The sequence below is a fragment of the Fundulus heteroclitus genome, chromosome 9 (genome assembly GCF_011125445.2).
Source record: "Fundulus heteroclitus isolate FHET01 chromosome 9, MU-UCD_Fhet_4.1, whole genome shotgun sequence".
Taxonomy (NCBI): Eukaryota; Metazoa; Chordata; class Actinopteri; order Cyprinodontiformes; family Fundulidae; genus Fundulus; species Fundulus heteroclitus.
The window spans coordinates 27,081,004-27,097,189 of NC_046369.1; the positions used below are offsets into that span (position 1 = coordinate 27,081,004).

The window sequence follows — 16,186 nt, forward strand, 5'->3', positions numbered from 1 at the left end:
GAGACAGAAGGAAGTCAGCAAGAGCCAGAGTTTCAGGTTGATAGATGACTGGGGAAAAGAGTTTTAATAAAAGATGAAAGGAAGACGGATAAGCATTAAAATAGGACCGGTAGTTAGCTGGTCAGTTGTTTCATCAACAATCATACTCTGATTAAAGTTGAAGATAATTACATTTCTCAGTGCTTATGAAACAACCATGTGTCCTTTTTACTGTTTTACTGATCCAATGAAATAGACAAACATTGCAGCCCTTATGGGGATGAATTGAATCATCTTGGAAGTTGAATTTGGTCTTTAACATTGGAGTCGAATCAACCGTATCAATTTCAAGTGGGGCATTTGTTACCCGCCTGATTCTGAATCTCACTTTTAGGGTATTTGATAACAATATTGGCCATATTTATTGCCCCTCCAGTGAGGATGTGCAAACATTCCTGCAATAAAATGATCTTGAATAGCTGTAATCAGTGGGCAAAATCTTTATTGGCAGTTCAGCAATTGGACTCATCTTGCGTGTTCCAATGGTTTTGATGATTTATTGCTTATAGTTCGGAGGCCTCTTTGCCATCACCCTAATCTTTGGCTCTCACCACAGATTCTATGTCAGATTTAAATCCGGGACTCAAATGTGTTTTATCTTACATCCTGTAAGAAGTAGCAGGTTGAACAAACAAAAATATTACTTTAACCCTAAACCTTCTGGAGTATGAATTATTTTGGGCATGACTGTGTATATAAGACTTAATTAACTGTCTAGAGAGACAGCATTACTGAAGACACGTATTTGAAGTTAAGTTACGTTATATTGCGACATTATACAGTAATGGCTGTAGATCTTCCACTGCTGACTGTGACAGTTCCTGGATTACTTACCATTGGTGGGATGAGACTCCCCCATGAAAGGGGCAGTTTTCTCGGGGTCATCGTTGGCCCTGGGAGGAAACAAAAAATGTAAATTATCGTTGGGAGATGATTACCTGCAAAGTTTCCGACAATGAAGACACCCAGACTGCAAAACAAATCAAAGGACATGGTTTAAGGACTGACTACAGCACCTTTAGTCAGCGAGTACCTGAGGTGGTGCGGTGAATAAACGATTGCACCGGTGATTGTACAAGACTTTGCAGCAATTTAATTTTTCCACGTTTCGTACCATGGCGGCCACAGATCATGGGGTATTTTATTGGGGTTTCCTGTGGTAGGTCAATATAGTATTGAACAAACTAAAAAGTGTGCCGTGCATTTCTATTCCGCCCCCCGTGAGTGAGCGCTGTATGGCTCTCTTTCTCCACAAAATAGCTCCAGCTCCATAGATGAGATTGGATAAAGAACACATATTTTTCAGGTCTTGAGAAAACTATTCCAATCTGGTCAAATTTTCATTTGGAAAAATGTTTTTGTTTTTTTACTTAGAGGTGTCAAGTAACTAAGCAAAAGTACTTTGTTACCTTACTGAAGTAGAAATTTTGTTATTTATATTTTAGTGTAGTAATTGTTTTTTAGGCATACTTTTTACTTCTACTCTTTACATTTTCAAGCAATTATCTGATATTTTCTACTCCTTACATTTGAAAATAGTCCTAGTACTTCTTTTTATTTAAGCCTGTTTCGTTCTGGCCTGCTCAATAAAAAACAAAACCAAGAAAATATTCAGATAAATAGCGCTACCGTGAAAAGAGTGATTGTGGTTGGAGGCAGTACTGCCACCAAGTTGTGTTGCCAAAATGCCCCCAACACACACACACTTAAGAAAAAGAACCAAAAACGTAGAAGAACAATTGTATTGTACAATAACTGTTTATAAGAGGGTTTAATGCACTCATTTTCACGTCCAGTTTTGTTTTCTTACATCTGTTGCCCTTATCATTCCTGTAGCTACGCTTGAATGTGCATTTACATTCCAATAATGAGTTAAAAGGTTATTGATAATATGTCTCTGAAGTTTTACTATTTGCACCAACAGTTATTGGCAACCAGACATCAGATTTTTCTGCTCCATGAAACCCATGTTGATGCTCTGTATTGCACCTATATGGACCTTTAAAATATTAGTATGAGTCGTTTCCAACGGACATACATGTGTGAAACAGCCAATCCATTTTTTTCAATATTAACAATCATACCATACAGTTAGAGTAATGACGTGAGGGAGGTAACCTTTGCACTGTATGCCAATCTGCTGTGGATGTACAGTAGGTTTGGAGGGTCACCTTCAGATCTAGGAGAACTAAATGGATCTTAAACCCACTTTTAGAGTTGCAGGTAAAAACACACACTAAAAGACATAATAGAGCTTCTTCGCCCACTCACAGTTGTCTCACCGTTTTTTTTTTTTCCTCAACGGTTTTATTACACAATTCGGGATATGTTTTCTTAAAACCCTCTCTGTTCTTACCATCTTTATTAGCTGCTTGCATCCTCTATAGCTGCACTCCTTAAATCCCATGCAGAGGATTTGGGCGGGCTTCTGCATGAGACGCGGGAGTGAGGTAAAAAAAAAAAAAAAAAAAAAAAAAGAAACTGAAATCTCTCCCCAGGCCCTTTCCTCCATCTTATTTCATTGTGCAGAGCTGAAAGCTGCATGAATGTGCTTGTGTGGGTGTGGCCTGTGACTGGAGGGACATCTCCATCCACCCAGATCTGTGCTTTTCCCTCTGTCTTTCATTTTCCTCTGTGGCTCCTGCCTTGCCATACAAGTGTGATCTGGTGACTGCACTCTGTGTGTGTGTGTGGTGTGTGTGTGTGTGTGGTGTGTGTGTGTGTGTGTGTGTTGTGTGGTGTGTGATGTGTGTGTGTGTGTGGTGTGTGTGTGTGTGTGGAGCCCTCAGCACAGCGCTGGGTTGAGACGCAACATTAATCACCGCCGATGGCTGCTATGAAATCTCATACCTCATCATTTGTACCAGTCGGTCCGGTTCATCCTTTTTCACAGCCTCAGCTTGTGTGCGCCCTGTTTATCTGCACCTAGAGCTCTCGTGTGCTCAAGTGTACATGGTGTTGCATGTGTTGCTGTTAGACAGGAGGGGTGGAGAAGGTGAGGGGGGTCAGCCGTTCTTTTGCTTTGAATAAACACAGACGTTCACAGATAAAGAGCCTTGAATACCGTAAGTGCTTCCAACAAGGTGTTTTCATAACAGCGCCGCGGGAGGCCCTGACATTCAAGCAGCTGCCGTGTAGAATGAGCGAGCACGCTGCGCTGTCATGCTTTAACATGCTTACACGTCTCTGTAGGCTGGCGCTCGTTTTCTCCCAGCAAAAAAAACAAACAACAATCCGGCTCCGTGAAAGCCTAATTATAGAGGTGTTTTTGTGTATTTGCACTACATTGGCTCTCAAATTTACACACCCCAGATATATATAAATAAATAAAAAATACGTCTTTTTCCACATTTAACGTGCCTTTTCTTCTGTTTTGTATAATTCAGCTGCAGAAAACCTATGCTATTAGAGGAGAGAGTAAAACAATAAAAGCTCCAGTGAACTGGCGGCAAAAGTATCCGCGCTGTTAGACGGAAAGTTTGCCGAAGCATCTGCTGATTTGGTTTCAGCGCTCAGTGTTAGGTGGGAATCTGTCAGCATCCTTCATCCTGACTTGGCAATATTTGCCATCTTGGCAATATTTGCCATCTCTAACTTGCGAATGTTCTCCAGATCGGTTAGACTGTGTGGACATCTCTTGTTTATTGCCTTCTTCGGGTAAGCTAAAAGACCCTCTGTCTGATATGTTTCTGGCCTTTGGCTTGCTTTTATTTGTTTCTATTGTTAATTTGGATGCATGCTTTGACTCATTGTGATGCTAAGAAAAGACGTCCCTCTTCTTATTTAAACATTGTAGTGTCCATTAAACACACACTACAGGTTTGGGGCCAAAAAAAGTCTTTTTTAGAACTGATCATCCTTTCATTTACCTGGACAGAACCCTTAGTCCCAGCTAAAGGGAAAAACAATCCCAGGTCATAACGGTACCATCATTACTCCACTCTGAGTATTGTACTCTTTAGATGATGCACAGTGTTGTTCGGGAATAGTGGGACAAAAATATAAGCTTGGTTTCATCAGACCTTTACACATTCTTCAAAAGAACATCATGAATATTTTAGCCAGGTCTGAGTATTAACTTTGAGGGAAAACGCTTCTGTCCTCACTCCTATTTCATAATCTAGAATATAAAATACAGGGGGGTGGTTGTCTCATGCAGAACGCAGCCTGTGCTTGCCGGTTTCTCGGTCTTGTCTTTGCCTCTTCCTGACTGATGCCGTCGTACATTTGGACCCTTTTTGTCGTTTGCCACCTTTTTAAAAAACAATGGCTTTAACTGAAGGATGCAAATCAATAAATGTCACAGAAATCCGACGAAACCTGAGCTTTATGTATGGTAAATCTGATTCACCTGTATTTGTTGACAAATGTCTACCCAAGAAAACCAAATGTTGAGGTTGAAAACCAAGGGTCCAAAGATGTATTAGTTTAGGACTGCCGCTTTTTCCTCTCCAGTGAGATTTGTTTAACGCGGTCTCACTTTCAAATTTAAGCAAAGCATTTGTGCGCACACTTTCAAGATCCACTGTACGTTTCACTTTCCCACTTAAGTGCTGTCCACCTCCTCTCACCCCCCATTTCCAATCACAATGAGCTCCAAAGCACCAGATTCTCCCTGAACAGTTGTGACATCTGAGTTTAGCAATGTCTGTCAACAACCTTCCATGCACCTGGATCTACAGTCTAACCTGTTATTTCCCTCCCAAACTGTGTAGGAGTGGTGCTGAACTGAGTTTATGGGAGTTTTTGTGCACTGTACTGCACCATAAGGGACTGGACGGGGGTTTATTGGTAGATAACCGAGACTTCTGACAATAACATAAAATATCATAATGAAAATCAATACAAAGACCCTCTTCTAGAGCTTCGACGTTGGCAGCAGACTTTAATCAGCCTCGCTGAAACACGGTCAACAAAAAGTGAGCACCGAGGGGCTTTATGAGGTTATCATTTATTACTGGGGTCTTGTTATTAGATTATACAGCTGCTGCTTTTATTATGTCCTCTGATTTGATCAGTTATGACTGTGAGTCTCATGTCATTTCAAGGTTTATATAACTCCAGACAAGTGGCCTCAAGCAAACTGTTGAGCAATAAAAGAAAAAAATAAAACCGAATGAATAAATAATAGATCTACAGTGGGTCCACCACATAAGTTTTTTTCACCGCACCTTGCACAGAACTGCCCTCCTCGACAGCAGCGACGGCAAACGACCAGGAAGACAGAGACGCTGACCAGTGTTCCTACCAGAAAGATCGAGAGGATCACCAGGAGGAGCACGTAGCCATCTTGCTGCTCCTCCGCTTCAAATGGGATCTCCTTAAGGGTAAAAAAGACAAAATGACATCACCATTGATTATATGTTTTGTGTCTGTAAAAGAGGATAACACTGTGTTACTCTTAAATAGTAGAAAAAAAAAATAAACCTTCAAAGGTAAAACTCTTTGTTTTCAGTAAGATCACAGATGAACAAGTCCAACAGCTTGTGGAGTCTTGCTGTTGCCAGTTAAAATGGTGTTAATTTGTGTGTTTTCTTTTGTTAATTTGTGTTCTTTGAGGCTATCTGTTGCTTTAGGACTGCTGGGCCGTGTTCCATGCGCTGCTTTTTAAGGTCTGTAGACAGATTGTATTCAGCGTTTGGACAGATAAACTGTTAGGACCTTGGGGAGCTCAGCTCGCAATTTTTGCAAGAATTACAATGGAGCAGAATGATAAATTTAGTAGGAGCAGTTGTACAGTTTCAAGACATCACACAAACACGTTAAATTATTTATTTAGTTTATAACAGAAAAGCAGCAGTTATTCTGATGGCTGCTGAAATAATATATATGGTTTAATTATAATAAAAATGTTACCTATCACAATTTGGATTCTTTTGTGCATTTTGGAATTTTTTTATTGTCAGTATTATTTTGCAGAGAAAAAGAAAATCCACAGCTCCACATTGAGCAGTGCCCCGTTGATTACCAAGAGAGCTAACATCACACTGGTAGTGCCTGCTTGTGCATTTTTGTACTTATTGGAAGGTGTCTTGCAGTTCATTGGAGGCATTAATGTTTATATTCCAACCTATTTATTACATTTTCTTTTGAAAGCCCCCCAGACCCACGAGGTTTTCAGAGAAAGGTCGTCTCCTAATGCTAACAATCAAATCTAAAACTCGCAGTGAGGCATCATTCAGTAAATACTGCCTTCACATTTAGAATGCCGTTCCTGAAGACCTGGGGGCAGCGTAGAGTGCTTTTGTTTATCAAAGCAAAATAAAAGCCTTCTTTTTACATACATTCCAGTTATTCTGCTTTATTTTGTGGTAGTTATTTATCAGATTTCAGCTCATTTTATTTTTGTTCAGTTCTGTTGCATTTTTAATTTGCACTTATCGCTTTTTCCTTGACGTAAAAGTAATTACTTTTTTTTTGCTGTTTTTTTGGATTTCTAGAACCTTGTTTTTTAGATTGATTATCATCTGTGATTTATTCTTCGTTTTCATTAATGCATTTCCTTAGTTCTACTTTTTAGATGATATTCTGGTTTGCTGGTGGTTATTATTTAATTTACTTAGTTTCGGATATTGGTTGGATTGTTGAGTTTTGTAGGCCCACATTTTCCTTTTAACTCCTTTGTGTTAGATTTTGTTATATGAAAAATGAAGTCTGACTTGTCAATTAGTTATTATTATGTAGGCATCTTTATTTATAGAGGTTTTCAAGTGACATTGTACCATTTTGCTGCTTTTTCTTAATAGAAAACAATGTGAATATAAAAAGCTAATCTTAATTAACTGATTATTTAGGCTCTGCTCTGAATGCAAGCAATAGGTGGAAGAAGGGCAGCGTTATACCTGAGCATATATACTTCTGCATGCAAATTTCTACCATCGCCAGTGCTACATTACCAGTGACACTAACTCCAGTCACAGCAGTTTTGTTTTTAATAAATAAATGTTGCTAAAGGGATATTCTGTTTATTGTCCCCAGCTGTGTCAGGAGAAGAGTCTAATCATGATTTTTTGGGGGGGCTAGTTTTAAACAATGCCATTTGTGAGATAAACTGTGGCAAACACACATGCGTCATTCAAAGCTCCAGTTTCTCCAGCCTTGTCTCTGCTACTTAACAACAGGGTTTAACCTTTAAGAACAAAATATTTAATCAGTAAATGCAAATTTTAAAACCCTGGCACACCCGTATACCTGCAACTAACCCATCCCTAAGCACAACAGATCCCTGTTGATCTGAGTTTTGGGTAACATCAGTGTTCTTCAGTGACACCCCACAGATAGTAGTTGAATCTATGAACTGTTGTCTGGGTTATAGGGACAGCAAAGAAGTGCTATCAGGAGTCTGTATCTTGTTGTGCTGCAGTGAGAAGTAATCAGAGTTATTTCAGTGATCTGAGAGTCAAAAAGTGTCTTATAGGGGAGTCAAGCTAACGTCTGCTGTAAAACACCAGGTTTCACCAGGTGTAAAAGCTTTATTATTTACTTGAGCAACATATATGGGAAGTATTTTTACACCTTGCTGTTTTTGGATGAGACAGTTGTTTGAAATGTATCTGGATGCAGTTCGGCTCTTTCAGGCTGTTTCTTCTGTTTATCTTAAAACAGCAAGAGCCAATAGTAAAATAAATGGTGATAATGAAACTGAAGATAATGTGCCTTTTTTGAGAACATAGGAAAACACCTGTACAGTCAGATCAAACAGATGGAGAAGAGCCACTTAGAGGAGCCGAACAACTCCTGAGAGACTCATCATGTAAGCTGTTATTGTAATATAATGATTCTGTCTGATCCTGCCTGAAAAGACCCTGTTTGTAGTCTCCAAGACGCCATGCTGTGCTCCTGCTCCCTGTGCTGCTCAGGTAATCAAGGTCTGAGCAGCTACACGTGCAACAGCTCCAATTAAGTGGGGTTGCTGAACCTGGGATGAGCACTATATATTCCAGGTTCCATCCAGCATTCCTTGATTACCTTCCCGATCTCCGAATTCTCCTGCCTGTCTCTGCCATGGCCTGGAGTCTCCTGCCTCTCGAGAATGACCCAAGCCTGGACCTCGGACCTGTCTCCCGGTTCTGCCCATTTGGAAACTTCTGCTGAGACTGTGCCTCCTGTTACCGATTCTCTCGCCCCTTGCCTGGCCCTTCTGGAAACCTCTCCCTAGGACTGACTCATTGTACATGAACTCAGAACTGACTACGTTTCCCCCATCAGCCTTTAGCCTGCAAACTAACGCTGTGATTTGGATCAGTCTGTCAGTGATCCGAATCACCCATCAGTCATCCGAGTCAGTGACATCTGAGAAGGCTAGTGGCTTTTATTCAGTGCACTATCACTTCCACTCTTTGTTGTTCTCGGCCACAAACCCTGTTGTTATCCCTACAATGGTTCCAAGTGTGTGATCCAATCACTTCCTGTTCCAGCAACACCTTTTAAAAAGTAAATTTTCTGTGTCGGCTAAATTACCGGGTCTCCAGATTATGTTGGTGCATTATACTATAGTATACATTCAGAAGCGAGTGTGCACACAGTTAGCTTAGCAACTAAAAGATTGCTGTGTAAAAGTAAATGGTTATAGATGGCAATTACAAAAGATGGAAAAAGATTGCATTCTGCATCCCCACAAATTACTGGAAAAGGTCGGAGCTTGATTTGTTTAACACTGTGAATATTAGCTCTTAACAGGGACTCCTCAGGGGAGCTGTTGGCGTTTCTGAAATGACTTCCACTGCTTGACCATCGTTCTACAACGTGTCATTCAATGTTTTAAGAATTACTTTTTCATTTTTGTCACATTCAGCTATTTAGAAGTGGAAAATGCTAACAGTGACGAAAATGTTTCTTTTTTATTAAAATTAGTCTAAGGGTAGACTAGGTAGCTAAGGCTAACAGAGATCATGAAAAACACTATGCTTCTAAGTTCAATGGTAAACATTACAAAATTATTTGTTTAAACACAAACTATTGTATTCACAACAGCTCTGTACTGTACAATCTGTTTACATCGTGTTGCTCCAGATTTTACATGCTCACTTATACCCTGTCAGAACTGTGGCAAAGATTCAGCAGTGCTTGGGGCGAGGGACTCCCTGAACAGGTCACCAGTCCATCACTGGGCAACACAGAGACACACACACACACACACACACACACACTTACATTATTCATATGGGCAATTTAGAGACTAATCATGCTAATATCACTATTTTTGGATTGTGGGAGGAAGCCGAAGTACCCAGAGAGAACCCAAATATACAATCCCACGACTGTAGCTTTGCAAGGCAAGAGTGACTGCAACCAAAACAAACCAGCTTGTACTATATCTTGAAATTAATTAGAATTTTGATTTATTTGGAGCCTTTTCACTTTACCTCTGGCTTTTGGTTATCTGCTCTGTCTTTGCACAACATTTTGTAGTTTCTTCTTAGTTCATAACAGGGAAAGGCCCATGGAGGACATATGTCTTCTGTAAGCATTACATTGGAATATGATTTATCTGGTAAGTGGTGGAACTTTGTAAATACAAAGGGGCTTAGTCACACACTATAACTTTATGAATTTCTATGCCAGAAGCTCACTCTTGTGCATACAAATATTTTCTAATAAGGTAAATTATTGGGCCCTGTTGGCTTATTAGATTTTATTGCTGCCTTTTGCATTTTGTTTTTGCACTATTCATTAGTAAACAAAGTGCTTTTCTGTATATTTACTATAACAAGACAATATGACCAGAAGTATGATATTGCGTCAGCGTGCAATGAATAAACAAGAAGAAACAATGGAGCCCACAGAGTCAACAATGCCCAGTGGAAAGAAAGAAAGAAACTGGTAAAGTGACCCCAACCCTGTAGATAGGGTTGGTCTTCGACCATGCTGAGCTGTCACTTTACTGTGAGGCGTTGCAGGACGCTCTTGTTTTCTGATCTTGTTTTCTGATAGTTATTCGGTACTGCTGGCAGATGGCACAACAATATCTATGTCTGCTGATCGCGCCTGGTGCAATGGTCTTTTCAGGCTCTAAAAGGACTAAGTAAACACTATCAGAATGAACGCCTGGTGTATATTGCTTTATTTTAAAATGATTTTTATGTTTTCTGAACTTGTTTTCTTAAACATTAGACACCAAATTCAATATTTTTTTTTTAAGATCTTAGCCAGCATTATCATGTAGATTAGTGTTTTGCTGCAACGTAAAGTGACAAAACTGATTATTGCGACAGATTTTTATTTTCAAATTGTACAAAATAATTTACTTTGCAACATGAGCTGCATCAATAATAGAGCAGATTTATTGCTGATACACCTTCACAGCAGCCATGCAGTTTTAAAGATTGATTTTGAGCCCACCGGTTGGTTGGCTTGCATAAACTGAATCTATATATACACAACTGTGCGAATGATCAATAAACTCCAGGAACTATCAACCTGTCTAAGGTGCACGTTAGTAATGGGAAAACTCTCACAGGATGGAGTACAGCTGAGGGATTTACCCACACACGCAGCACAGGTGTACGCTACAATTTAATTCCCTTACCAAGTGTTTTTCACACACATTTATCAGGACATTTTACAAAAGAGGAGGACAAAAGTTCCTTTTTAATCACAAAGTGACTAAGGTCTTTACCTATTTTTGTCAGTAGGTTTTACTATTCCTGAGTACACTCTGTTGATAAGAGTGAAAATATATGGAAATTACACATTTTTAAATCTCTTTATTCCAACTAATATCAGAGGTCTGCATAAACACAGTGAATGCTTTATTGAAGATGTCCAAATGGGCCCATAAATTAACAGAGACATCATAAAAACCTTCTACATTTTTAAAATATCTGTGTCCATATTAGTTCAATAAGTCAAAGGAAAACCCTGAAGTGTGGTCTTTAAATTACCATCAAAATCTAGAGTAAGGAGATTCAGAGCATAGATATCCAAATATCTATGCTAAATATCTAATATTTAATATATATATATATATATATATATATATATATATATATATATACATATATATGTGTGTGTGTGTGTGTGTGTGTGTGTGTGTGTGTGTGTGTGTGTGTGTGCTCTATTGTTGTGTTTCTTGTGGTTTTGCTACTAATACTTTTTTGTCAACATGGTTTTACCTGACAACTAATGAAAACCAAAAAATTGTTTCTCAGATATGAAATTATTACATGAAAGCCATTTTAGAAGTAATGTTTTATACAGAATTGTATGACCTCAGTATATGCGCTCTTTGTATTTGGTCACTGCAATAATGCAGTGTGGCATGGAAGCCAGAGTGCATTGGGGCTTTCAGCTCTTTTGCATTGTTGAGTCGGATACCTCTCGTTTTCTCTTGACAATACTCCACAGACTTTGAGTGACATTAAGTCAGGTCAGTGATAATATGGTCATTAAAGAAGGTGTTGGTACATTTGTCGATGTGGGCAGGCGTCAAGTTCTGGTAGAACATTAAATCAGCATCTCCTTGAGACCGGTCAGTAAAATGAAGCATGAAGTTCATTAAACTTTCCTTCTCAATAGCTGAGCTAACTTTGGACTTGAGAAAACACAGCCGACCAACACCAGCATATGGCATGGTTCCCTAAATTATCACTGACTGTGGAAAATTCACATTGGACCTCAAGCAAATCTGATTCTGTGGCTCCTCACGCTACTTCTCCTAGACTGTGAAACCTTGGAAACGGCCCCACAGTTTGAAATATACAATGTTCTTTCATCTGAAAACTTGACTTAGAACAACTGAGCAGCAGTCCAGTTGTTTCTCTCTTTAGCCAAGGTAAGACAACTCTGACATTGAAGCTAGTTCAGGGAATACAACAATTGTGGCCTAGATTTGTTTATGTGCGGTGGCCCTTGAAGCTCTGACTCCAGCTCAAATTTGCGGTTTGTAAATCTCAACCAAACTCTTGAATCAGCTTTGCTTTGCAATCTACTCTATTGCCCTATTTTCTACTGTACTTTTTCCTTCCATTCAACTTTCCATTAATATACTTGAATTTCGTACTCTGTGAATTCCCTCCTTCAGTTTTCTCCATATGTATGTAATCACTCGGTAGTTACATAACATTTTTGTATGGAAGATCCCTGTCTTTACTGGTTTTATGTTATATTCTAAAATTATTTCAGGTTTTCATTATCTATGTCATAATTTCCCTGAAACTAAGAGAAATTGTAGCCTAAAATGCATCCTTTTCTGTGCAACAAATCTATGTATATGTTTCAATTGATTTAGAGAAACGGATTCTGCCTTTTCAGGGATATTTTCATTATTAAGATGAACCTGTATAAACATGGCAGACTTTTGGATATCAGACTGATGATCGCTTGAGCTCTACAAGATACACCACAGCAAGTGTTAATGTCTACTACCTTCTTGCATCACGCCATATTTTCTCTGCAAAGGGAAATTAAAGCGGAGATTAGATCAGAGATTTAATTATGTCAGGCCCAGGTCAGGATGTTCTCTATTAGCCTGTCAATCGACCAGAAGAGAATATGGGGAGAAAGTACGGCTCTGGTGGTGATCTGCAAATAACGCGCACACACGTATACATGCACATTTACAGAAGGTTTGAGAACAGGCCGGCGGTGAAAAGTAGACTCACTGTGGAGTTTTCTGGTAGGATGTTCCAGACGGTAGACTCATTGCTCATGGTCCAAGCCAATTAGAGAGTCCCCCCTGAGAGACAACACAAGCACACAAGTACACAAAGGAAGTGCCTGTCACTGGAGCTGTTTTTGCAATCACAAAGTCAGTCCCCCAAATGTGCCGTTTTATCTGAGGAAATAAATCCAGGCATGTCAGCCAAAAGCAGTCTGACAGAAAGGAGCTTAGTGGCTCCTTAGAATGTAACTGTTGCCATAACTTTGTCAATTTTAAGGGCAGATATTAGTGAAAACAAAAAAACGTAAATGCATCTTGAAAAATAGAGAAACACAGCAAAAAGAGGCAGAAGCACCTAAACATCTGTTATTTTTATTTATTTATTTATTTATTTTGCAGATGCAAAAGCATCGAATTGGGTCTGTAAGCTGAAGCTATTTGGCCGTAAGTTTTGGAGCAGCCTGGAACTAGAACTGGATCTATTCCCCGCAGAGCATAGAAAAACATAAGCTCTTTAAACACAACTACCTCGTATTTTTTTCCTTTCTTCCAGATCACACCCATTAATACAACTACTGCTGCATCAAACACCCACACACAGATGAAGCTACTCACCCAGCGAGGAAAAAGCAACATGCCAGCAGCATTCAGCTCCTCGTGCTTGCCAGCCAATCACTGCAGCGCTCAACTTCAGTAACACAATCTTTAATCTGTTACCTAGTTCCCCCCGCTGCCAGCCAGCTGATGTCCATACGCAGCTATACCAAGTGAGCAGGAAAACTGTTTCTGGAAAACACATCAGACCGGGACCGAAACGCTTTCCTTTGCAGTATACTGCTGCACCACATCCTGCTTTCTGCCAGCCCAGTGATCATACCCTGATGGAGGGCAGTGCGCAGCAGCAGCAGCAGCTCTGGATTTGTGTGTGTGTGTGTGTGTGTGTGTCAGGACTCTCCTCCTCAGCTCCGTTGCTGCATCCTCAGCCCACCGAGCCAGAGAATCAGTGCTTCCCCCTCAGGGGTGGCCCACTGGCCCCGGAGCAAGAGGACAAAAGTGCTGCATGGCTGGCAACAGGCAGATAACAGAATGATTATTATTATGCCACTATTGACATGATTCACACTGCAAAAACAGAAATAAAATTAAGTCAAATCTTCTTGAAATGAGTGCATTTGTGCTTGATTTGAGCAGGTAAATAAGATGATTTGCCAATGGAATAAGATTTTTCCACTTAAAATAGGAACAATTCATCTCCATCATCTTATTTCAAGTGCAGGATGTCTAATTATCTTATTTTAGGGGCAAAGATACTCATTCCATTGGCAGATAATCTTATTTACTGGCTCAAATCAAGGACGAATAGACTAACTTTAAGAACATTTTACTTGTTTTTAGATCCGTTTTTGCAGTGCATGTACCTGGATTCCACAAGATTATTTTGAGCATTTGTTTTATTTGTCCTGATGCCTTTGATTAGATATGAGTCCAGAGATCGGAATAAGCCATTTTTCTTTGACTGACACCGATTGTGATTGGCTGGTGAAACACCGAAAAATCGGATTTTTACTAGTATGCAATAAATGCAGCGAAAGTAAAAACCTACGATTTTCAGTTCATCACTGCAGCTTTCAACAGCAAGTATTTAGGTGTTCTTATTACAGCTTAATAACAAACAGACAAACATTAGGGTCATATCTTTGATGCAAAATGTTGAATAATCTTGTAAAAAAAAATAGCTCTATCTAATTTTCTTGGATGTTTTATTATCCTGAGGAAACCAAAAATTAGAAAATGAATCAACTGGTCAATGAATAATTTATCTGGGGCCAGGAAACCCAATCGGTGCATCACAACATTTAAGAGAACTGTGTTTGCTGGGGTGAAAGAAAGCGCTGAGCCAAAAAGCAAAGCTCGTGATTTATCTGTCCATTCACATTCCAACGCTCCCCAGTAGTCACAAGGTAAACGGATTGAATGTATATAGCACTTTTGTAGTCATGCTGACCACTCAAAGCACTTTATACGACATCCACATGCACCCAATCATACTCTTTAACGCACACAAATTCATACACCGATACGCAGACCGATAGGCCCTGTCACATGTGCCCTGCCAGGGTACATGCAACAGGGAGAAGCTGCAATTTAACCCACAACCTTCCTATTGCAAGATGACTAGTCTACCCACTGAGCTGCGGTACAGAACATGGCCGAAAGAATGGGATCCCAAAGGAAAGTGGCAGGCATGAGCTTCCCCTGGAGGGTGGCCCGGCTCAGCCTTCTATAGGCTGAGGAGCTCTGTCATCCGGCTTCAAGGACTATATATGGTGTCTGGCCTGGGAGCAACTTGGGATCCCCCAGAAATGAGCTGGAGGATGTCACTGGGAAAATGTCTGGGGTTCCCTCCTGGACCTGTTGCCCCCGCAGCACATTGTCAGATAAGTGGGATAGTAATGGGTGGATGTTGTGGTTGAGTTTTAAGAACAACACAATGTAATGCGGGGAAGATCTTTATAAATAATAATAAAAAAAGTTACCTTCATCAACTGATCTGGAATGCATTTTCTCTTTGACGATCATATAAAATAATGGGTATTCGTTATTGATTGTAGAATTTGATGGCAGGCATTGAGATTATACAGAAGGCGGCTATTTTATGATATAGGGGAGCTATATCATGAACTGTGAGGGTTTGCTGTGTTTTAAACTCTGAAAATAGCTCTGTTGATTAGTTGCCAAAGCAGATGGAGAGACACGGGTGTCCCCAGCAATACCGTATCCCATCAAGCTTAAAATCTCAATTTCTACCAGCTGTATTGCCGGTCTCACACTGCGCATCTTTCACAGCGGGTTTAGATTTGTGTTCCAATTACCACAATATCTCCAGTAAAGTAGAACATTAGCAGCGAGATATGGGGAGAAAAAAAATAACACTTAAAAATGCTTGATTTCGGCTTGAGCAAAAGCGACAGCGTGCCTCTTGCCGATTGATCATTTTTTGCAAGACGCAGAGGAATCGCATTTGTTTTTGCTTTGGAAATCATTGGATCTTTTTATACAGATGGACGCAGCGAGGTTCTCATGTAGCTTATATCTCACAAGCGCATCTGATTTTTTTATCTGTCCGGTGGAAAGGCTTGAGCAAAGACAGCAGCTCGGCTCACGATCTGAAGGGGCTACACACACAGAGAGAGACACACACACACACAGACACACACACACACACAAAGCGGCTACGGCAGCACTCACCTACTCGACCAGCCTGGTCCATACGGGAGGCGGAGGGGCGAAGGCAGCAACACAAAACACTCCTGTGAGCACTTTAATGTGGTCTTTTTAAAGCTATAAGTATTTATGAATGAAACCCCACCGTTTAGGACACGCCCACCGCCCCGTCAGAGGCGCACCACGTGACGTAGACAGTGAGGTAAAGCTGAGGGATGAAGGGTCTCTCAAATTATCCCGAAGCGCATCACAGTTGGAGCACAGCCAGGGGAAAGCCTGAGAGGCTATAAGTAAACCAGTGTATCTTATATACGTCATTCA

At 40.2% G+C, this 16,186-nt stretch overlaps 1 protein-coding gene across 2 annotated transcripts; it reads right to left on the reverse strand.

Moving 5' to 3' along the window:
• Positions 1-807: 807 nt before the first annotated feature.
• On the reverse strand, positions 808-16,105 carry LOC118564181 (voltage-dependent calcium channel beta subunit-associated regulatory protein-like). Of its 2 annotated transcripts, XR_004931698.1 has the most exons (5): positions 15,890-16,105; positions 13,256-13,704; positions 12,642-12,715; positions 5,211-5,359; positions 808-932 (listed from the first exon to the last, which is right to left on the reverse strand). XR_004931698.1 is itself a non-coding variant. In XM_036141369.1 (4 exons), exons 2-4 carry the CDS (start codon positions 12,687-12,689, stop codon positions 866-868), a joined length of 264 nt encoding a protein of 87 aa, XP_035997262.1. In that variant the 5' UTR covers positions 12,690-12,715; positions 15,890-16,105; the 3' UTR covers positions 841-865. The 2 variants fall into 2 exon arrangements, 1 of the variants encoding a protein (XP_035997262.1); XM_036141369.1 differs by lacking the exon at positions 13,256-13,704 and having other exon boundaries at positions 841-932.
• Positions 16,106-16,186: the final 81 nt, after the last annotated feature.